We start from the raw sequence: 25155 nt of genomic DNA, 5'->3' as shown, positions 1-25155 counted from the left end.
CTGTTAGTAGTAGTTTATCCTGTAGTGAAGTAGAATTGGATAGTTCCTGTGAATTATTATGGGTGGAGGTTACACTCAACAACCGAGCTAAGTTAATAATTGGCTCCTTTTACCGACCTCCTGACTCAGCAGCATTAGTGGCAGAACAACTGAGAGAAAATTTGGAATACATTTCACATAAATTTTCTCAGCATGTTATAGTCTTAAGGGAAGATTTCAATTTACCAGATATAGACTGGGACACTCAGATGTTTAGGACAGGTGGTAGGGACAGAGCATCGAGTGACATTATACTGAGTGCACTATCCCAAAATTACCTCGAGCAATTAAACAGAGAACCGACTCTTGGACCTACTGATAACAAACAGACCCGAACTTTTCGACTCTGTAAGTGCAGAACAGGGAATCAGTGATCATAAGGCCATTGCAGCATCCCTGAATATGGAAGTTAATAGGAATATAAAAAAAGGGAGGAAAGTTTATCTGTTTAGCAAGAGTAATAGAAGGCAGATTTCAGACTACCTAACAGATCAAAATGAAAATTTCTGTTCCGACACTGACAATGTTGAGTGTTTATGGAAAAAGTTCAAGGCAATTGTAAAATGCGTTTTAGACAGGTACGTGCCGAGTAAATCTGTGAGGGATGGGAAAACCCACCATGGTTCAACAACAAAGTTAGGAAACTACTGCGAAAGCAGAGGGAGCTTCACTCCAAGTTTAAACGCAGCCAAAACCTCTCAGACAAACAGAAGCTATGCGTGAAGCGTTCAGTGAATTCGAAAGTAAAATTCTATGTACCGACTTGACAGAAAATCCTAGGAAGTTCTGGTCTTACGTTAAATCAGTAAGTGGCTCAAAACAGCATATCCAGACACTCCGGGATGGTGATGGCATTGAAACAGAGGATGACACGCGTAAAGCTGAAATACTAAATACATTTTTCCAAAGCTGTTTCACAGAGGAAGACCGCACTGCAGTTCCTTCTCTAAATCCTCGCACAAACGAAAAAATGGCTGACATCGAAATAAGTGTCCAAGGAATAGAAAAGCAACTGGAATCACTCAACAGAGGAAAGTCCACTGGACCTGACGGGATACCAATTCGATTCTACACAGAGTACGTGAAAGAACTTGCCTCCCTTCTAACAGCCGTGTACCGCAAGTCTCTAGAGGAACGGAAGGTTCCAAATGATTGGAAAAGAGCACAGGTAGTCCCAGTCTTCAAGAAGGGTCGTTGAGCAGATGCGCAAAACTATAGACCTATATCTCTGACGTCGATCTGTTGCAGAATTTTAGAACATGTTTTTTGCTCGGGTATCATGTCGTTTTTGGAAACCCAGAATCTACTCAGTAGGAATCAACATGGATTCCGGAAACAGCGATCGTGTGAGACCCAACTCGCTTTATTTGTTCATGAGACCCAGAAAATATTAGATACAGGCTCCCAGGTAGATGCTATTTTCCTTGACTTCTGGAAGGTGTTCGATACAGTTCCGCACTGTCACCTGATAAACAGAGTAAGAGCCTACGGAATATCGGACTAGCTGTGTGGCTGGATTGAAGAGTTTTTAGCAAACAGAACACAACATGTTGTTATCAATGGAGAGACATCTACAGACATTAGAGTTACCTCTGGCGTGCCACAGGGGAGTATTATGGGACCATTGCTTTTCACAATATATATAAATGACCTAGTAGATAGTGTCGGAAGTTCCATGCGGCTTTTCGTGGATGATGCTGTAGTATACAGAGAAGTTGCAGCATTAGAAAATTGTAGCGAAATGCAGGAAGATTTGCAGCGGATAGGCACTTGGTGCAGGGAGTGGCAACTGACATAGACAAATGTAATGTATTGCGAATACATAGAAAGAAGGATCCTTTATTGTATGATTATATGATAGTGGAACAAACACTGGTAGCAGTTACTTCTGTAAAATATCTGGGAGTATGCGTGCGGAACGATTTGAAGTGGAATGATCATATAAAATTAATTGTTGGTAAGGCGGGTACCAGGTTGAGATTCATTGGGAGAGTCCTTAGAAAATGTAGTCCATCAACAAAGGAGGTGGCTTACAAAACACTCGTTCGACCTATACTTGAGTATTGCTCATCAGTGTGGGATCAGTACCAGATCGGGTTGACGGAGGAGATAGAGAAGATCCAAAGAAGAGTGGCGCGTTTCGTCACAGGGTTATTTGGTAAGCGTGATAGCGTTCCGGAGATGTTTAGCCAACTTAGGTGGCAGACTCTGCAAGAGAGGCGCTCTGCATCGCGGTGTAGCTTGCTCGCCAGGTTTCGAGAGGGTGCGTTTCTGGATGAGGTTTCGAATATATTGCTTCCTCCTACTTATACCTCCCAAGGAGATCACGAATGTAAAATTAGAGAGATTCGGCCGCGCACGGAGGCTTTCAGACAGTCGTTCTTCCCGCGAACCATACGCGACGGGAACAGAAAAGGGAGGTAATGGCAGTGGCACGTAAAGTGCCCTCTGCCACACACCTTTGGGTGGCTTGCGGAGTATAAATGTAGATGTAGATTAGGAAGGACATAACAAGGTAAAGAGAGAGAGAAAGAGAGAGGAGAGGAGAAGAAGAAGAAGAAGAAGAAGAAGAAGAAGAAGTTGGGTCAGTCCAAATGGAATGGTCCAACAAAAATTAAGTTGGTTGCTTGACCATTTTTAAATATTTTAATTTTTTATATGTGATTACCCTATATTAAGAAGTTCAAAACAGTTTTTTTTAAATAATTTTACCTTTCACCTTCACTGAATGGCGGCAATCTTTGTTTGTAAGCCACAACAGTGTTTCAGTTTAGAGACATTAGCAAAAATATGAATATCTCTTCACTGGGTTTAGTGACAACATTGAAACTGACATGATTGTTTTTAGAAAAATTTCCTCTACAACATTGTCTATTACACAAAATACCCTAAATTCAAAAATAATGAGTAAAAATGACCTCCCAAGTTTGGTATCCAGATTTTCTAAAATCCACTTTGTAGGCCCAAAAATAACAAATAAGGAGTGATTTATGAGAGTCTATTTTTTTCCTATAGTTACATATCATACACTACTAGCCTCACATAGAGCAAGAACACTTAATTTTGTATGAATTTTTGAAGTTTGAAATTTTCATTTTTTGTTAAGTTTGGGGTTAGTTATCTCAGGTGGGGCTGACTATAAAAATATGATTTTTGCACAGTTTGTACACCTGTATGGTAGCAACATACTGTAAATATTTCATATTTAAAAATTGTCAAGCAACTATCACTGGACCACTTCATATGAATTGACCCAGCTGTGATCAGTTTTTTATATGTTGGTAATATATTATGTATCTTAAAGCTAATTGTGATGCTTATGCTAATTGTTCCTAAATAATTGTTGTTATTGTAATGAAGCCTGAAAACCTGAGAGAGTTTGGATTAAAGGCAACAATTCAATTTAAAATTAGTTTTCCTTCTACATAACAGATATTGTTGGGATTATTTCAGTACTTCCTTAAGATTTTTAAAAAGATTACATGGTAAGATAAAAACACTAACAATAAACATGACTATATGGTCTGTCAATGTGATTAGTAACATCTTTGTAATGACTTGTTTCTCATAGTAGGATCCTCTCATTTACATGTCCTATGATTCGACAATATACAGTTTCTTGCTACATTCAGTATTCCTTGAATTAAACACTGAATTTTGGAAGAGGTTGGTTATGTATGCATGGCCTGATTAATTACAAAACTGGCACCAGATTGGGTGTAAATACTCTTACCTACAGCTACCTCAGTACTAAGACAGGTCGGAAGGCTCTTGTGGCTTATAGAATATCACTTTCAAGTTACCATGCAGATCGTTTCAACTCCACATGGCCCCAAAACAAAAGGAAACAGGCAACAAAATTGGTCACACAATGCACCACATGCTGATAGATGCCAATAGCTGCTGATGCACAGGTGTGGCTCACCAATAGTGGTGAAAAGCCAACATCGGCACATTAGGTGCCCAACATGGAGGAATGCAAGTTCTGCTGGCACCACACAGCATTTCAGAACAACTCTTTAATGTGAATGTAATGTGTCAGAACCACTGGTGACACTAATGTTACATGTTAGCTCCACTGTTTGACACCAATATTATGATCCGAACCAGGGTCATGTTGTTATCAGGACGTCAGGCAAAGTGTGTGGGTGAGTGATCCTGTGGAGTGCTGGGGCACTACTGAAACCTCATTTAATGAACAATCATTTATTGGTGAGAGTTTTGCAGTCACTCTGTCTTCTTCTCGGAGCTGTGCTGAGTCCTCTCTGCTTGAAAGCGCGAGGTGGCATTCAGTGTCACGGCCCATAGGATAGTATGGCAGCCACGCATTGCTGTAACCCAGCGTGGCTGTGGACATCTGTCGGAGCCTCAGCCCTCTCATTGAGTGAAGCTGTGTGTAGGCTTGATCCCAGAATACTGCGTACCCCTGTAATCAGTTGCTGAGATGGCATGAAGGCGGAAGACTCAGCAGTAACATGAAGGACAGCATGAGCGGCAGTCCCAACATACTGCCGGTAACATGATACTTATACTGCCCCTCTAATCGTGGAACGGGTGCCCAGTGTTGAAGATGGAACAGCTTATAGGTGGGCAGATTGGTTCTTCATCCATGGAAGATGCCCGGCCCCCATCCTCAGTCAGTCACCATTGCAATCGGCAGGACTCCAGCTTGCATGAGATAAGTTCCCTCCAATTCTGGATGGGTGTAGACTTGTAGCAATGAACTCCAAATTGGTGGGAGCATGAAGACACTTGTTGAATTCGCTAGAGCATCCTGCAGCTTCATAGAGCTTCATAGAGCTGGTCTTTCATTGGCATCCGTGATTAAGATGGAATGGCCTCACTCTGAGAATGAGTTTGAGGAATGCAGAGGTTTTATAGCAGGCGATAATGTGATCACCTCCTGTTGGTATTGGCGTGCTCTCATTTGGGCCTGTCAGCTCTCTCAGCTGCTCTGATGTTTAAGTTCAGCTTTTCGGAACATTTCTTAATGTGAAGTTTGCATCCTGGTTCAGCTTGTTTGTACTTCGGGTGTCCTGTGTTAGCATTACGTTAATACACTGTTGTGTAGCTGGCAGACATGCCCCACTTAGCAGCAATGACATCTCAGTTGGTTTCTAACAAAATTTTATTGCTGCATTTATTTACTATTCTACTGTGCAACAAGAGAATGAGTCCTTCAATCCTGTGTGTGTGTGTGTGTGTGTGTGTGTGTGTGTGTGTGTGTGTGTGTATGCAGATATGGGTGTGTACACTATAGCTCCAAAAAAGGATTTGTCCAAAAGCTAGAAAAGTTCACAGTTTTGCTTAAGTGTCTTTCAGTGACTCAGAGCCCCTAATGTTTGGTGAGTATGTACATTTACTGGTTAAAGTTTGTTTGCTTGATTTTCACTTAAATATGATAATAATAGTACATTAAAATAAAATATCAGTGCGACCAAACAAAACAAAAGTAAGCGATAGTAATTAAGCAAAACAGATGGAATAATCTAATCACTTATGTAGAACATTTTTTGCCAAGCAAATAAATTATTACAATTTCAGGACTACATGTAATTAAAAGTGAGTGGGGCACCTTGAAAAGAGGATTTCTTCCACAAAACACAATAACAACTTTTCGAGTACGTAACATGCGTAACTTGTAGATGATTTGGCTATGAAGCACAGCAGTGCCCCGAGTCCCACTGGCCTATGATATAGAGAAAAGATTAGTATAGTTATTTCTGTTTAATATTGTGTTAGTGTAAAGGAAGTCCATTTGTTCTGAAGTGAAGTTCAAAATGGAGGTTACACTGTGACAAGAAATGCATTCGGTAACTTTAAGTGAAACTGTTGAAGTTTTGAAAAAGCAGGTAGCCACATTGCTCCAGGATGAAACAAAATGGAGCCAGGCTAGCAAAGAAATGCAAAGCAACTAAAAGCATTACATGCAGCAACTGAGCTGATGCAAGAACAAGGAGGGGCTACTAATGCGATGGTTAATGTACTTGTTATATCTGTTGGTACTATGCCAGCTAGTCTCATGACAACTTTTCATGGGAAAACATATTAGGATGTGTCAGCTTTTCTGGATGATGTTAATGAAGCAGCCTGGTTAGGGAACTCACCCGATGCAGTATGTCATTCTGTGGTTAAGTTATGGTTAACAAGTGACACTAAAATGTGTAACATACGATGAAACACTTGGTGAGGCACAGATGTGTAAGCAGCTAGCTGAAGAACTAATCCAATACTATTTTAAGCACAATAGTGTTAGATTTTTCAGAGAAAAGCTCATGGGTTTAATGCAGAAACATAGTGAATTAGAAGAGGCATTCTCTGATAGGATTTGTAAGCTGAACCTACAGAATTAACGCACAAGGCAGAGGCAGACAGAAAGTTCTTGTGGAAAGCAGAGAATAGGCCCTTGGTCGTATTCATGAGAGCTACTTCAGTGGAACTGTCATGAAGGGTAAGAATGGAGAATCTTAGTTATTTGTCCTGTGCTATGAGAATTGCCATACAGAATGCCAAGGTGTCTTCTCCTCTGATATTAATGTTATAGATATGGACAAATGGGCCACATGAAGAGGCAATGTTGCCAGCCACAATGATTTGAATGTGGTGGGGTTGTACATTAGGTGTTGGCTGCAGAAATAGTAACCAGGAAAAGAGCAATAATAAGTAGTGTTTGTTAATTGCAAGCAGAGGTTCCTTGGCCATAGGAAGTCATTCCCAATATAACAGTAAACAGCAATTACAAGTGCAGAGACAGCTTGTTGCTTGTTTGGCACAGTAGGGAACAAGGAGCCTAAATTCTTGGTGGATATTGGAGGCACATGTGTCAGTTGTTAGTCTGGAACTCTTAAGCAAGAGGATACTTCAGTCTCCACAGAACAGGTTACATTGTTAGGGTAACAATTAGACAGAATCGTTGAGGACAATGCTGCTCACTGTTAGAGTTGGGCCTGAAAATTTTAAGCAGTACATGTAGGTGTTGCCACACATTAGTGAAGGATACTGTGCAGTTATGGAACTTGATTTTCTGACTAACATTGTGCACTAATTGATCTTGCACAGTGTATAATCAAACTTGATGCAACTTTGTATCCATTATGGGAGAGAGCGGCTAGTGAAACAATATCGCAAGGTGTGCCTGTCATGAAATGTGTGCACATACATTAATGGTTAATTTGTAGGCTAATGTACCAGCAGATACAGGAAAACTGATCTGGGTTAGTGTAGGTATAGACTTACTGAGAGAATTGTTATGCATGGTAGAACCACCGACATGCCGCAGAGAATTAGATAAGTTGCTTTGTGTGGTGCACAGGAGTGTAGTATGCATTGCAGATGTAGACGGAGAATTTGTGGTTCCCATGAATTTAGACAATTTGGCATGGATGAGATGAGTTTGGCAAAGGACGTAATGGTAGCCAGTTTGAGTGTATTGGAGGAAGACAGTATTGACAGGTCAGGTGACGACCACAGCCACGAGTACACCATTAACAGTTCTGCATTACATGATAAAGTTCAGCACCTGCTAGGGAAAGATAGGGAAGTAATGAAAGCTTTATTGGTTAGGTTTGCCGATTTGTTCAGTTTAGTGGATCCGTTACTAGTGACACTACTACTACTACTACTACTACTGCTACTGCTGTCGTGTGACTAGGGCCTCCCGTCAGGGGTAGACCATTCGCCAGATGCAAGTCTTTAAATTTGATGCCACTTCGACGACTTGCGCTTCGATGGGGATGAAATGATGATTAGGACAACAGAACACCCAGACCCTGAGCAGAAAAAATCTCTGACCCAGCTGGCAATCGAACCCAGGCCCTCAGGATTGACATTCTGTTGCGCTGACCACTCAGCTACCCGGGACGGACACCAGTGACACTGATTATACAGTAGAAAATACTAACAGGTAATAATGCTCCAATGTATAAGAAACCATACCGAGTCCCAAAGCAATTACAAGAGCTAATAGATGAATTCATTGACCAGCAGCTGGCTGATTGAATCATTGAGGATATTTATAGTCCTTAGAGGGAGTGCGAACATTCCATTGTGCCCAAAAATTCATCAAATCTTAACTGAAAAATATAGGTTCTGTTGCAATTATCGCTTTTGAAATGCAAAAACTGTCACCGATGTGTATCCCATCCTGAACATCACACACACACTACAGTCTGTGTCAGTGTAAATACTTTTTGTCTATGAATTTGAAGAGTGTTTACCACCAGCTTTAAGTAGTTCCAGAAGACCAGCCAGAGACAGCTTTTTTCACACCAAGGGGACATAACCAGTATTTTACAATGCTGTTTGGACTAAAAAACATACTTTCTACTTTTCAGAGACTTAAATGGAGTGCTTCACAGATTGAAACCTAATAAATGCATGGTTTATCTTGATGACATAATTCAATTTGCAAAGGATACAGAACAATACGTGAAATGATTGGAAGATGTCTTTAAATGACTATGGACAGTACACTTAACACTCAGTGCCAATAAATGCCATTATGCTCAAACAGAAGTAAACTGTTTGGGACCTCATAATTAGCCAGGAAGGAGTAAAGATTGATCCACGTTTAATATCAACAGTTCATGATTTGTACCACCACAGGTGGCAATACACAATTTGCTTTAGGTTTCTGTAATTATTATAGGAAGTACATAATTGTTTTTGCACAAATTGGTGAGCCCTTGAATTGCCTTTTAAGAAAAGGAGTAAAATATGAGCGGTCAGTAGTGTGTCAAGCCACATTCAAGAAACTGAAGCATGCTTTAGCATCCAGTCCTGTGTTGGTAACTCCAAACTTTAGAGCTCATCCTATCCTGCAACACAAGCAGGATCACAATTGGTTGTGTTTTGAGCCGAATCATAGGTGATAAGGAACATTCAGTGGCTTATGCACTGAGACAGTTAAGTAGAGGGGGATGCAATTATTCACCAAAAGTACAAAGGATGTTAACTGTTATTTATTGTGTTACATACTTTTGATGTTGTTTTTTAAGGCAGTGGCTTTTGCTTCTCTTAAGCGGCTGTTGGGATCGAAAGATCCATCTAGTAGATTAATATGGCGGGCACTTAAATTAAATGAGTTTAATTATGAGGTAGTGCATCAACCTGAGAAAGCACATACTAATGCAGACATGCCAAGTAGAAAAATTGAGAGCTCTGCAAGCACTAGGCAAAAGCTGTCAGAAAGACAGAAAGTGCAGACAACGGACTTGTTGTGCTTCTAGGTCAAAGCCACAGTTGGTATCACATCGTGTTTTGCTGTACAGAAATTTGAAGTATGGACCACTCATGGTGGTTTGTGCAATATTTAGAAGTGAAGTGTTGCAACAGCCTCATGATCACTTCTTGGTTGGTCATGGAGGATGTAGAATGACAGATAGACACATAGCACAAAAGTTTTGGTGGAGAAACAGAAAGGAAGATGTTGACCAAGACATGAAAGACTGTGTGACGTGTGCAGATTTGAGTGACTGATGTGTGCCATTGTAAAGATTATCAGAAGTGACAAAACTTTTTGAAATGTTTGGTTGAGATATTCTTGGACCTTTTCATTGGACAGCAGCTGGTAACAAGTATATTCTAATGATAATGGTTCATTTTTCCTGGTTCATAGCAATGATAGCAATTCCGGACCAGTGAGTAAGCACAGTCATGAATGCTAACATTTGGTGTTCCTCATACTATAACAACAAATCAGGGTACAAATTTTATGTCTGACAGTTTTGAAGCAGTTGTGTTGGCTGCTTGTGTCCGGAAACTTCGCACTAGTCCTTTCTGCTCACAAGCCAACGGTCATACTGGATGGATTCACCATACAATTTTGAAGATGTTAAGCCATTATAATAACTGGGCTATATATGTACAATATTTGTCTTAGTATATAATTAAAAAATACACAGATTACATGTCTTTCACTATGCAATGTCGTATATGGTGGAAATGTTCCACTTCCTTTCGAGGTTCTGAAATTAATGAAGAGTCGATGAAAAAGTTCGTGGTACTGATAAGAAAAGTTTGGTGGAAGGTCAAACGAACAAATACAAAAGCACTTGAACTCCAAGAAAAGAAGGGTTAGTGTATGGGATAATTGCTGCAATATCGAGTAGGTTTGTGAGTCTAGATAACTAACCCATACACACCAACACAAAAAACTAACAACTCTTTTAACTACGTATCAGGATCCATATCAGGTGAAAGATGTGACATTGCCAGTGAAGGTGAAGGTATAGTTTCCAATGAAAACATCAGTTATTCATGCAAGCTTAGTTAGAAATATCACTAGAGTGGTGGACATTTTGCTGCATATTCCAACAACAGAGGTGGTACAGAATAAAAACTCTAGAAAGACGAAGAAGCCAGTAGTTAGAATTTTTTCGCAATTCACGTAGCATACCCTACACATTAAAAACAAGTGTTTAGTTTCCTTTTGTTAATTATGTACTTTTTTCCTACTCAACCATTAGGGTTTATTTGTTTTGTTTTGGGGATTTAGTTCTGGGTGGCTAAATGAGTTTGTATTTCATAGTATTCAGTAGTGCACACATCAAAAAAAATTTTGCATCACCTTGGTTCCAAGAGTTCCGGATCCTGTACCGAAAACTGTAATAAAGATCAACATAAACATCATTTCCACCCTTTTTATTGCTCATGAAAACCACACATTGCATGTTGTACCATCGTACAGCGAGGCCTTAAGAGGTGGTGGTCCAGATTGCTGTACACACCGGTACCTCTTATACCCAGTAGCACATCCTCTTGCATTGATACATGCCTGTATTCATTGTGGCATACTATCCACAAGTTCACCAATGCACTGTTGGTCCAGATTGTCCCACTCCTCAATGGCGATTCAGCGTAGATTGATTCCTCAGAGTGGTTGGCGGGTCACGTCGTCCATAAACAGCCCTTTTCAATGCTGTTTGGACATGGAGGAGATACAGAGAGACAGGAACTGTCCATGACATGCTTCGCTCAGACTGCCCAAGGGCTACTACTGCAGTGGATGACCACTACTTATGGATTATGGCTTGGAGGAACCCTGACAGCTTAAGATCTTCGAAATTGTACAGTGAATCCATCCAGTATGAGCGTTGGCTTGTGAGCAGAAAGGACTAATGTGAAGTTTCCAGACACAAGCAGCCGACACAACTGCTTCAAAAATGTCTAACATAAAATTTGTACCCTGATTTGTTGTTATAGTATGAGGAACACCAACAACATTTTCAAAATTCAGGCATGTTCTTTAGGGTTCATGTCTGAAGATCATGGCTGGCCACTCTAGTCGAGCGATGTCGTTATCTTGAAGGAAGTCATTCACAAGATGTGCACAATGGGTCATGAATGGTCGTCCATGAAGACAAATGTCTCGCCAATATGCTGCCGATATGGTTGCACTATCGGGCGGAAGATGGCATTCACATATCGTACAGCCATTACGGCGCCTTCCATGACCAACAGCAGCATACGTCAGCCCCACATAATGCCACCCCAAACCAGAAGGGGACCTCCACCTTACTACACTCGCTGGACAATGTGCCTAAGTTGTTCAGCCTGACTGAGTTACCTCCAAACATGTCTCTGACGATTGTCTGGTTGTATCCATATGCAACACTCATCAGTGATGAGAACGTGATGCCAGTACTGAGCGGTCCATTCGGCATGTTATTGGGCCCATTTATACCGCACTGCATGATGTCATGGTTGCAAAGGTGCACCTCGCCATGGACGTCGGGAGTGAAGTTGCGCATCATGCAGCCTATTGTGGACAGTTTGATTTGTAACACGACGTCCTGTGGCTACACGAAAAGCATTATTCAACATTATGGCGTTGCTGTCAGGGTTCCTTCGAGCCATAATCCATAGGTAGTGGTCATCCACTGCAGTAGTAGCCCTTGGGTGGTCTGAGTGAGGCATGTCTTCGACAGTTCCTTTCTCTCTGTATCTCCTCCATGTCCAAACAACATCACTTTGGTTCACTCCGAGATGCCTGGACACTTCCCTTGTTGAGAACCCTTCCTGGCACAAAGTAATAATGCGGACACAATCGAACTGCGGTATTGACCGTCCAGGCATGGTTGAACTACAGAAACACTGGCTGTGTATCTCCTTCTTGGTGGAACAACTGGAACTGATCGGCTGTCGGACCCCTCCGCCTAATAGGCGCTGCTCATGCATGGATGTTTACATCTTTGGGTGGGTTTAGTGACATCTCTGAAAAATCAAAGGGACTTTCTCTGTAATACAATATCCACAGTCAACGTCTATCTTCAGGAGTTGTGGAAACCAAGGTGATGCAAAACTTTTTTTGATTTGTGTATTTTGTTGTGCATTGAAGCTTTTCCGGAGGGAAAATGATGAGAAATTCCTTTCTCTCAGGAAGCATGCCAATATGGGCAGCCAGAAAGAATACTGTAATTTTGCTGCTGCCTCGTACATAAGCGAATTATGGCATCAGCCTCTTGAATCTAACCAGTCATCGGTGGACACTTGATGTAACGCTGAATGTTTGGAAGATAAGAAATGAGGTGCATGGTTAGAAGTTACCTTTGGGGAATTGCAGGAAGAAGCAGGAAAAGAGGGAATTCCAGTAGAATAGAGGGAAATACGTGGATTGCAACACTCTTACAAGAACATTCAATAGAACATTTGAAGCAGGTAATCAACCTGCTGCCAAAGACATTGATTCAGAGAAGAGAGGATGGATAAACACAGGTGCAAAATTTTGAAGACATTGTTTGGAAAAGCAGATGATGAAGATCTCAAAATATAAATAACATTCAAGGTCAGGTACAAGCAGTAGCAGAGTTTATGAGGTGTAAGGCGGAATGGCATACCAGCCAGATGATGAAAATGGAACGTGCTGTACTAAATAACACAAAAGTGGTATGGGAACTGGCAATGGACTTGATGCAGTACACTAAAAGCAATAAGTAGATTATAAATGAAGATCTTAAAAGGGTCCAGAAACAACTACATGAAATACTGTATTTTATAGACTATAAGATGCTGTGGACTGTAAGATGCACCTTAATTTTTAAGCATTTTTAATGATATTTTTACCATTTTTATTATTAGATTGCAAAGCCAGTTTATAAAACTGAACTGACCTTAAAATCCCTGAAAAATGTCATCTTCTAGTTGGCCATTTTGCATTCATTCCTGTATTTGCCCATTCAGTCTTCCTGACTTTTTTCAGTTCATCATTACTAGCCTGCCAATCGTGAATGGTTTTTTCTGTTGGTGGAGTGCTGAAAAGCTATTCAGCTTCTCTGTTTCCATGTTGTTATAAATTTGCTATTACTTTCCATTTACAGCGTGCATCATATGAATACCTTTTATTTATTTATTTATTTTTTCACTAGAAAAATAGCTACTAACAAGAATATTGTACTGTTACCGAAACACAAATCGCTTTCATTTCAAGTTCACCAGCACTGTTGAGTGCAGTGACGCATCGTAGTCTGGGTTTGTGATGGTGGGGCAGGAGGCAAGCAGTGTTAGCAAGCTTATGAATACTCACAACTTACATTCATGACATCAATGCACTGTTGCTACCAGTTAAATCTGGTGTTGTCAGATAGAGATAGGTTTCCCGCAACATCGAATGTATGGTCATTTTTAAGATTGGCATGAATTTTAAATCAAACGCTGGACTTTTTATATTGATTTCAAATATAAGACACACCTGAATTTTGGAGGCAATTTTTCAAAGAAAAAAGTGCGTCTTATAGTCCGTAAAACACAGTAGATGGGCAAATAGCTGTAGCCAGACTTACGGATTTTGACAGATAGTGTCAGTGACGTGAGACTGGAGGCAGTAACATTGGAGGAATCTATTTTTTCATGCCATACTTGGGCAGCTAAGTGCTACACTGTTGCCACTTCAGCAGTTCGTAGCAGGAATATGAAAACCGCAAAACGATTTTATAACTGAGTTGCGGCATATAGTGTAACCAACTCAGGACAACTTAGCATTATTTTTCCACATGTCAGTAGTTGTGAGAACAGATGGAGCGCAACTACATGTGTCAATACTTTTCTTGTAGTAGGTTTAAACAGCCAATATCAGTGTTATATTATACATGCTTATTCTGTGAAATGGAACACAGTAGGAAAATGGCCACGAGTACACACTAGTGAAGTACTGATAATTTCAGAAAACAGGGAAACATATGTGCTTATGATGAGGAAGAAGTTATGGGATTCCCAGTTGGAGAGTAATACGCTGTGTCCAACCAGAGTGGTCCGAACTGACATGCATGCCTGTAAGTAACAATTGTTCCTGGTGAAATATGAAGAAACAGAGTTTTGGAGGGAAGTATTAATGCCTTATCTGCATTTCCAAAGAATGGCCGCACTGTGGATATATTTGTTATGTACTCCAGAAAACATAAAAAAGAATTGTTGCAAAAAAGGAAAGCACCGGGTATGTCCAAAATGGAGGTAAAAAACAGTGGAATCTTAAGAACTGGAACAGTTTGTGATACACCTGGAACAACTTTTTGCTTACCAGCAAGTGTTACAAATACAACAGACTTGAAACACCCATTGCTGTTTTGGCCAGAGAAGTCATTAGAGACACTGCCAAAACTTACTGTTTTTAAATGATACCCTGAACTCAGATATCTTTGCTCAGCAGCTAATAACATTGCAGAAGAGACAGATTTCCACAGAACAGATGTTACAACACATCCAACAGTACTGTGAGAGGCAGCATAATTAGGTTAGGAACATAAGTACTATAGGGATTCTAGTTGTCATTTGTGTAATTTACACTTTCTACTAGGAAAAACTATAGAACACCCAGAATTATCTGTGCATGGATTACCCATTGCTTGGTTTGACAATGTGGCAGAAAATACTACAGAGTAGTTAGAGTGAATCGTAAATCTAATCATCAGGAAGTAGGAGTAAGGAAGTGATTATGAAATAGTGCTGTATTTCAAGAGCATTAAGATTTGTGAGATTTACTTTGATTTTCGTAACAGGGATATTCCATGAAGGACAGATTAATAAGACATACAGAATAGTAGAAAGGGGTGAAAATTTGGGACGTATCTGATAAAGGATTGGGGAATGTTGCTCAGTAGAATAATAAGTAAGTGCAGAAGTAAAATTTTATTGGAAACCAACTGAGATGTTGTTAAGTGAGGCACATCTGCCAGCTACACAGCAGTTTTGTAACCAAATACTAACATGAGGGGAACAAAGTACAAACAAGCTGGCAGCTTCTTTTATCAGACTATGAAACTGTGTGTGCGAGAAGCCAAGAACAGTTGAGTCAGCACTTTTACAACAGTGCAGGGCAGACAGAATGCTCTACTGTAACGAGGCTAAATGTATTAACTTCATCTTGCGATGTCACAAGAATGCCTGTTGGGATGCAAACATTAAGGACAAACATAAAGGAACACTCTGAAACCCTGAAGTTAAAGCAGTCAAGAGTGCTGACAGGCTCAGAAGTGAGAACACATTCAGTCACTAGTGGATGGGGGGAATCATGTCATGGCCAGCTGTAAAACCTCCACACCCTCCACCTCCCCCTCCTATTCATTCTCAGAGTGAGACTGTTCCAGCTGCATCACGGATACCAATGTCAGACCAGCTCTATTAAGTTGCAGGATGCTCTGGTGAATTAAATAATTGACTACAAGATCTGCTGTCAATTTGGAGCCCACGGCTTTAAGTCCATCCAACTGTGGATGGGACTTATGATCTGCAAGGCACAGTACTGCCAGTCATAATGATGATGGACTGAGGATGGAAGCGGGGTGATCTTCTGCAGATGACAAATTGATCTGTCCATCTGCAAGCTGTTCAGCTTGGGTGCTGGGTGTCTGTGTTGTGACTACTGGTGCATTACAAATACAACCTTACCAGGTATATGCTGGGACCACCACTCTGGCTGACTTTCATGTTGCTGCTGAGTCTTCTGTCTTCACGCCATGTCAATAACCAACTACAGGGATAAGCAGTAGTCTGGGATCAAGTGTAAGCACAGCTTCATGCATCGAGAGTGCTGAGGCTCCGACAGGCATTCACAGTCACGCTAGGCTGTGAAGATGAGTGACACTGCACCCTCTTACTAGCCACAGCAATGACTACAGACACTGTCAGGACCTGTGCTCAGCAAGTTCCTCACACTTTCAAGCAACATAGTTGCTGCTAAGCATTGCTGGGAAGAAGACAGTGTGATTTTAAAATGTTTGCCAATTAAGGATTGTTAATTGAATGATGTTTCATTAGCATTCCATGCTCCACTGAATCATTCATCTCTGCTCTTTGTTACCTCCTGATAACAACACGACCATGGCTCAGGTCGTAACACTCTGCTAGCTCCGTGCCTCACACACAGCTCAACGACTGCCCCAGGACCTCAGTTTCACTCATACTGCAACCTACCTGGAGCCAGAATGAATCACCATTCCCAGTGCTGCATTTATCTCCTGTGCAGTTATTCTCTCTTCCTCCCACATTCCTGTCCCAACTGTCAACAGTCCTACAACAACTTTCCCTCCCACTACCTACCTATTCTTCCCTAACCCACTATAAACAGCATAACCCGTCACCCCTGTTGAGCTGCTGTGCCAGAATGATATAAGCAGGGGGCACAATGTAGCTGTGTGTGTGTGTGTGTGTGTGTGTGTGTGTGTGTGTGTGTGTGTGTGTGTGTTCTCTATAGCTAGGGAAAAAAAAAGGCATCCAAAAGTTAGCAAAGTTCTCAGTTTGGTTTACATGCCTCTCAATTGCTCAGCATTTACAGTATTCAGTGAGCTCTTACCTTTACTCCTTCAGTTATTTACATTCCACCAAGTCTTTCCATTAAAAGATTTAAGATACGTAAGAATTTGCAAACTTTGCTAAAACTGTTTTGAACTGTTATCTTTCCTTTCAGGCAAAATATGGCACTGCTGGACCTGTTGTCATTAGCAAAGGAAGCCCAGTTAAAGGAGCAAAGACAGGCATGGGAAGACAGAATTCTGGTCCTAGCACATCAGCGGCTCCTGTACCTGTTCCCCCACCAAGGAGTGTGCAATCAGGTTGAGTATCATAGCCATATAAAACAAATCACTTGTTTCAAAATAGCTACTCATTTGGAGGGAACACAGATGATATAAGTATAACTCTAGCTATTGATTGGTTGAAGCAAGTTAGTCACAGTCTGTGAATAAAAGCATCTACACATTAACTGAGAGGGATGTTGCAGATGCAATGATAAAGCCAGTACCTAGGAAAATTTGGAAACATTTACACTGTGAAGGGGACAATATAAAGTTCTTGTTCTGGCATAGAAAGAATATTGATATCAGTTATCATAAAGTTGTACTGTAATGTATTCAGGTGTAAAACTGATATATGGAGCAGCTTTTATTTGTGCAGCTTTTTAAAGGAATAGTGTTGTTCATTTTGTGTTCAAATAGACGCAAATGAATAATATCATGTTGAAAAACTGTCATTTATGGTTTATTGCCAACTAGAATTCATGCAAAGTTGATGGAGACTCATAAGGTATCCTGTATATTTTCAGTAGTTAAAAATGGATGATTGAGTTCAAGTTTAGTGTTACTTGTCCCAAAGATGATCCGTATGAATAACAGCCTAGAGTTGCAACCACTTTTGAAAATATTGATTAAGTACGAGGGGCGTATGAAAAGTCCGTGCAAAGTCCGAGAGATGGCTCCACCGGCACGTATCGATGTCATGTTTAGTTTGTAGCATCTTTGGAAAGAACGCACACCAATTTCAGCCATATAGATCTATTTCTTTGCGTTTGGCTTTTGTGTGAATCAAGGAAGTAGAGTGATTGTCAAAAAATGAACAAAAAAGAATTTCATGTGATAATTACACTTTATTTTATGAAAGGCAAAACGCCTCAGGAGACTAAAGAGAAGCTTGATAAACATTACGGTGGCTCTGCACCTTCAATTAGAACAGTTTATAAGTGGTTTCAAAATTTTCGGAGTGACCATATGGGCACAAGTGATGCTGAACGTTCTGGACACCCTGTGGAGGTTACGACTCCAAAAATCATTGATAAAATCCATGATATGGTGATGGATGACAGAAGAGTTAAAGTGCGTGAGATTGCTAGTGCTGTGGGCATCTCAAATGAACGGGTACATAATATTTTGCATAAACATTTCGACATGAGAAAAAATTATTTCTGCACTGTGGATGAAACATGGATACATTACTATACTCCTGAGACTAAAGAACAATCTTAATAATGGGTTACCAAGGGAGAATCTGCACCAAAAAAGGTGAAGGCCATTCCTTCGGCCGGAATGGTTATGGCAACTGTCTTTTTGGGATTTGCAGGGGATAATCCTCATCTACTATCTGGAAAAGGGTAAAACTATTACAAGCGCATGTTATTCATCGTTATTGGACCATTTGAAAACCGAGCTGCAAGAAAAACGCCAACGATTGGACCGCAAAAAGTCCTTTTCCACCAAGACAATGCACCAGCACACACCTCAGCAGTTGTCATAGCAAAATTAATGGAAATAGGATTACAACTCGTTTCACATTCCCCCCATTCCCTAGACTTGGCTCCCTTGGACTCCTACTTGTTCCCCAATTTGAAGAAATGGCTGGTGGGATAAAGACGAGGAGGTGATTGCAGCAACTAATAGCTATTTTGCAGGCTTGGACAATTCCTATTATTCGGAAGGGATCAACAAATTAGAACAGCGTTGGACGAAGTTTATAAGTCCAAAAGGAGACTAAATCAAAAAATGAAAAGGTTTACCCCAAAGACGTAAGTAGTTTTTATTTTTGCATGGATTTTTTAAACGCCCCTCGTATACCGTATGGCATTGCTGGTAGGGTGAATGCCATAGATATATCAGGAGAAAGAGTATCAGACATTTTATGTAAAGAATTATCTGCAAGAAAGTTGTGTGTAATATGGGTGCTGTATCTGTTGAAGTCTGACAAAAAAAAGAAGTGAAAACAACATTTCTCAGAAATGTTGCAACTATTTTATAAAGAATCCAAACAGTCTCCTGTGCTAGTATGTAGAACAAAGTGGGAATTACGAGGTGCGACAATAAAACAATGAGACTGATGTGAAAGAATATGTTGCTTACCGTTTTAGTCAAGTTTAGTGTTGTCTCCTTCAAAGTAGTTCTCTTCTGATTGTACACACTTTTTCCAGTGCTTCTGCCATTGGTGGTAACATTTCTGGAACTCATCTTCGGTAATATCCTCCAAGACCCTTGTCACAGCTTTTTGGACATCTTGTGTTGTTTGAAAATGGTGTCCCTTGACCACCGTTTTTACTCTTGGAAATAGAAAAAAGTTGCACAGAGCAATATCTGGTGAATAAAGTGGCTGTGGTAGTACTGAAATTTGTTTTGAGGTTAAAAATTGCTGTACTGGCAGAGCAGTATGTGATGGCGCATTATCGTGATTTTTGCACTATTCTTTCTCATACCAAGATCTCCAGCTATTATTAGACAAACTGTTTCTCGATTGATGTTCAGTTCTTCTGCAATCATTTTCACAGATTATCTTTGATCAGATTGTACGAGATCACACACCCTGGCCAAATTGACATCCGTCCGTGAGGTTGATGGTCGTCCACTGTGGTCTTCATCTTCAACATTCATTCTGCCTTCACTAAACATTTTATGCCAACGAAAAACTTGAGCTCTTGACATAACCTCCTCTCCAAAAGCCTTCTGAAGCTTACCTTAAGCTGTCGTCGCAGTTCCACCCAGTTTAACACAAAAAGAAATGGCATACGGTTGCGCAGTATTATGCAGTTCCATTTCTGTAACGAGAGACACAAACACGTGTTAACTTATTACAGCACAACTCATGACTGAGGAGTTGCATCAATGTGCCGCTTGGACTAGAAGCAGCTTATAGGCCAAGGTCAAAGGTATTGTGCCTACGCAAGCCTGCAGGGTTGCCACATCTTGCAATGAAAATCAGTCTCATTACTTTATTGTGCACCTCGTATATCAAAATGTTAGAAGTAGTCACAGTCAAGCTACAAGCCCATTACAAGCAGTACTGTAAGATGCTTAAAAATGTTACTAGGAAGGGCCGGCCGAAGTGGCCGTGCGGTTAAAGGCGCTGCAGTCTGGAACCGCAAGACCGCTACGGTCGCAGGTTCGAATCCTGCCTCGGGCATGGATGTTTGTGATGTCCTTAGGTTAGTTAGGTTTAACTAGTTCTAAGTTCTAGGGGACTAATGACCTCAGCAGTTGAGTCCCATAGTGCTCAGAGCCATTTGAACCATTTTTTGTTACTAGGAAGACAAAAAGCATGTGGTATGCAAATGGAATAGCTAATGCACAGGATAAAATTAAAACCATATTGTCAGTTGTGAAGGAAGTGTCTGGTCAGCAGCACAAAGCCGACAATATAAAGTCAGTTCATAGTAAAAATATTTTTGTTACTGTTAAATCAGATATATGAACAGTATTTAACAATCGTTTTCTGAGCATTTCTGGTGAATAAAATAAAAATTTAGTTTCTACAGGGAATCATATAACTCTCTTGGGAAAATGCCTTTCTGAGGTTGATGTCTGAAATACTCATCTGTGATACAGACAAGGGGGAGATTTAGTCAATAATTAAATCATTGAAGACTAAGGATTTTTATGGGTATGATGGAGTGCCTAGCAGAATATTTAAGTGCTGTGCTGCACATGTTAGCCCAGTATTTAACCATATTTGTAATTTTTCCTTTAGGAATGGTCAATTTCCTGAATGAGTAAAGTACTCAGTAGAAAAGCCGCTTTATAAAAAGGGAGAAAGGGATAATGTAGACAATTTTAGACCTATTTCTATGCCATCAGTGTTTGCTAAAGTTGTTGAAATGGCTGTATATGTAAAGATAATTGATCATTTTATATCACACGATTTGCTATCAAATGTACAGTTTGGCTTTAGAAGTCATTTAACAACTGAAAATGCTATATTCTCTTTCCTCTGTGAGGTACTGGATGGGTTAAACAAAAGGTTTTGAAAGCTGGGCATATGCTTTTATTTAACTAAGGCATTTGATTGTGTTGATCACAAAATATTGCTCCAGAAGTTGAACCATTACGGAATATGGGGAGTAGCTCACAATTGGTCCACCTCTTACTTTAGCAACAGACAGCGAAAGGTCATTATTCACGGTATTGAGAATGGCTGTGATGTGGGGTCTGAATGGAGTATGGTCAGGGGTGCCCCAGGGACCAGTGTTTGGACCACTCCTGTTCCTTATTTACGTAAATGGTATACCCTCTGGTATTAGAGGTAACTCTAAGATATTTCTGTTTGCTGATGACATTAGTGTGGTAGTAAAGGATGTTGTGTGCAACATTGGCTCAGTTTCAAATAGTGCAGTTCATGACATAAGTTCATGGCTAGTAGAAAATAAACTAACGCTGAATCACAGTAAGACTCAGTTTGTACAGTGTCTATCATACAATTCAACAAAACCTGACATTTCAGTTTCACAGAATAGGCATTTGATTAGTGTAGCTGAACAGTTCAAATTTCTAAGTATTCAGATAGGAAATAAACTGTCGTCGAAAGCCCATGTTCAGGATCTTGTTCAAAGACTTAATGCTGCCATTTTGACTATTCAAACAGTATCCGAAGTGAGTGATCATTTGACATAAAAATTGGTCTACTTTGCTTATGTCATATGGTATTGTATTTTGGGATAACTCTTCCCATTCTAAAAGGATATTTTTGGCTTGGAAATGGGCAGTTTGGGCAATAAGTGGTGTAAATTCACGAACCTCTTGTTGACCCCTGTTCACAAGTCTGGGTATTTTGACATTGGCCTCTCAATATATTTACATATATTTTCCTTACTGTCATTTCTAGTTAACAATATTAGCTTATGCCCAAGAATAAGCAGCTTTTACTCAGTTAATACTCGGCAAAATCAAACCTGCATTTGGATCGGACTTCCTTAACTCTTGTGCAGAAACATGTGCAGTATACTGCTGCAACCATTTTCAATAAGCTAACACTAGAATTAAAAAATCTTAGCAGTAATCCACACACTTTCAAATCAAAACTGAAGAGTTTCCTCATGGGTCGCTCCTTCTATTCTGTTGAGGAGTTTCTTGAAAAATTAAAGCTGTGGCCTGTGATTTCTGGGAAGATTGCTATTGATTACCTTGGAAAGGGCAAAGCTTTAACTGATGAATAATACGTAAGTCGTCTTGACTGTATGGGTGAAAAAGAGGGTCCTGCCTATTTCCTAGAGTTGAACCCTCTGACTTCTACCTATTCCCACATGGAAAGTAATTTCATGCTGATAAATATGTTGAATCCATTGAAGAGATTATGACATCCTTTGCTGGGTATTTTGCAGACTTTCCAGAATCACATTTCAGGTATGGATTCTCCGCAGTGGGAAAACATTTGAAAAGGCACATATTGTCTTTCACTGCCCCCACAAGAATTTCCATCTTGTCCCCCACAGGAGGAGCATGGTGCAAGCACCCAGAAAGAAACATTTTGTAGAGTTCTCAGATGTCCAGCGTTTGTTACAGGAGGCCTGTGGTATGGAAAGGAAGTGTCTGTATTTAATACATAGACCATCTGTTTATAATTTAATAGTGAAATGGAAATGTGACTAACTGTCCACAAACCTTAGAATGTTGATAACTTGCTTGAACAAGATGACAAACTTTACTATAACCATCACCAAAAAACTTCACCATCTGCCATAGTGAGGACTCAGTACTTTGACACTCAATATGCCGATTTGATGCCATCACCCTTTTCTTAAGATTTTTAAATACTACTGTGAAAAAATTGCTTGAGCGCAAAAAACAGCCCTCTCTGTCAGGAAGCCACCTTAACACTTCCATTGAATAATGCAAAACCCTGGATGAAATTGAGCTGTAGTTTTGGCAGATATTTGAATACATTAATCTGCTTCATGTAGTTTACTTCAGGCCAGATACCAATGATGAGACTTACACTGGAAAAATTGTACCTTCACTAAAAATGGATGATACAGTGAAGACAAAATGAAATAGAGAGTGTGCTCCCTTCCACCTTTAATCCCTCTGCATATTTAGTGTACTGATAATCTTCAGATCTCACATACATTACTGAAAACTTGTGACACATGTCATACTTAGGCAGTCCCAACCTGCTGTACAGTGAAATATGCAGACTTTTTTGAGGGGTTTCATTTTCAAATACTGATAGGTTTTAGTAGGGCCACTCTCATCATTATTGATACAGTCATGATTTTATTTTACTTCAGTGACTACATACTACAGTAGTGTAATTACAGGGTGTATGTGACCCGGGACAACTGGGAGATCCTGGAAAAACCCAGGAATTTTTTCATCCAGGAGAAAACTGGGAAAAACCCGGGAATCTTTTGGAATTCCGGGAATTTTTCATTATTTTAGTTTTCAGTTAAATTTTTGTGAATTTTACTGCTAAGAACCAATACTCAAACAATGGATGTTACTGTATCTCACTACTAGAGAATAATACTGCAGCAATAAAACACAAACAAGAGGAAAAAACCAAAATAAAACTTAAGTTGCAAAGGAAATGTGCCATATACAATGACAAAATACAGTGCTTATACAAGTGTCTGCCAACAGCAAAACGTGTCAAAGGTTTTAGAAAGACTATGCAATGCTTCATAACAACAAATTGCCTCTGATGAGCATGACGTCACAACTGTTTACATTAGATTCATTTAAGCAGTTGTGAGCGAGCTCATGCGCATGCGCAGTAGGGTCACATATGGGGTGTATCTTCTGCCGTTTATGGCTACAAAAGTTAGGCTGTTAGCTGTATAAGCAGCAAACAGCCAGATGCTACCCAGAAAAATTTTACTGTCATGCCCAAGCTGCCAGATTTAGGCGTGTGCAACAGTTCCGGATCTAGGGGTTGGGGGGCAAACTGGTATATCTACCCAGGGCGGCAATGTCAGGGGGGAGGGGAGGGGGGGGGGGCACGTGCCAAATTCATATTCTTGAGGAAAAAGCCTTGTTTCACAAAGCGCCTAGCATCCAGCGCACGTTGGTTTATCGATTATTCATGTGATATTGAAATGCATCCTTGTTGGTTTTAGAACATTTTTAACACATTCTGAGTTGATTTGTGAATGAATCGTAAGTTGATTATTGGATTCGTACATAGTGTACGTGATGTCTCTGCAAGGGAAATGCCGTCGCATCTAGAATTAAACTTTTCTGCAGACAAAACGGGACGGTGCTATACGAGCTGAGTGGAATAAAGCCGAATGGGTGAATGCCAATTGCTGTTTATATGGTTGACTGGTTTTGTGAATGATCATTGTTGTTATAATTACTAGTGAAATCCATAGATTCAGGCTACTAGAGTGGAAATTAACGAGTAACAGGAATAACAGGTAAGAAAGATTACATGTTATATTCTCAGTGTATCCAAGAAAGTGCAATTTTGACAGAAAATTTTTGCCTGATTGCTACACTATTGAGGGCCAGTTGTACAGTCCCTGATTAGCTGCCACTTAAGTTCTATTCTCAGAATAGTGCGGAAAAGGAGCTGTACGAACTCTTAATAAAGCCTAACCGGAGAATAAACGAGGGACAACTAAACTGGTGATTGTGGCAGGGTTAGTGAAGTTAATCAGAGAATAACTTTTGACACTGGCAGGAATAATTACAGAATTGGTGATGACAAGATTGTTTATTAGAATGAGGAAGGGGAAGAAATGGAGACATCACAAAAACTATGGAAGAATATGAGATCCAAAATTGTATAAAAATTCCGTACTGAGAAGTTGACGTGCATGGATGAAATGTGAAACTATTTCCTAACATAAAGCTTTTTGCTTATAGTAGGCTAATAGGCATTTGATATTGGTACTTCGTGAATTACATTCCGTCATGTTTAAAAATGTCCATTTGTGCTAAAACAGTCTCATTTATTTGGCTTGTGTTACAATTGCTGCAATATTAGGCAGGCCTATTTCATTTTATCTAGCAGACAGTGACAAAATACACGTAATAAGATCGAGAAACCACACCAGTCTTGGGTACTATTTTTATTAACAGCTGTTTTAGTATTAGACAATGACATTTTGTTTTTTCATGTAGCAAAATGTTTGATGAACTTGGATGAGGTAATAGATTC

At 40.1% G+C, this 25155-nt stretch overlaps 1 protein-coding gene across 4 annotated transcripts in view; it reads left to right on the top strand.

Moving 5' to 3' along the window:
• LOC124776250 (transcription elongation factor B polypeptide 3) overlaps nt 1-25155 on the top strand; it is a 162401-nt gene that overhangs the window by 123535 nt on the left and 13711 nt on the right. For 3 of the 4 annotated variants that reach the window (XM_047251119.1, XM_047251118.1, XM_047251117.1), the window contains one exon: nt 16937-17081. In XM_047251119.1, the coding sequence (XP_047107075.1) occupies nt 16937-17081 (145 nt within the window). Of the gene's footprint in view, nt 1-16936; nt 17082-25155 lie in introns of those variants that run through there. The other variant, XM_047251120.1, reaches the window with a different exon arrangement.

Source organism: Schistocerca piceifrons, chromosome 2 (genome assembly GCF_021461385.2).
Source record: "Schistocerca piceifrons isolate TAMUIC-IGC-003096 chromosome 2, iqSchPice1.1, whole genome shotgun sequence".
NCBI lineage: Eukaryota > Metazoa > Arthropoda > Insecta > Orthoptera > Acrididae > Schistocerca > Schistocerca piceifrons.
This window is presented reverse-complemented; position numbering and strand designations above follow the sequence as displayed.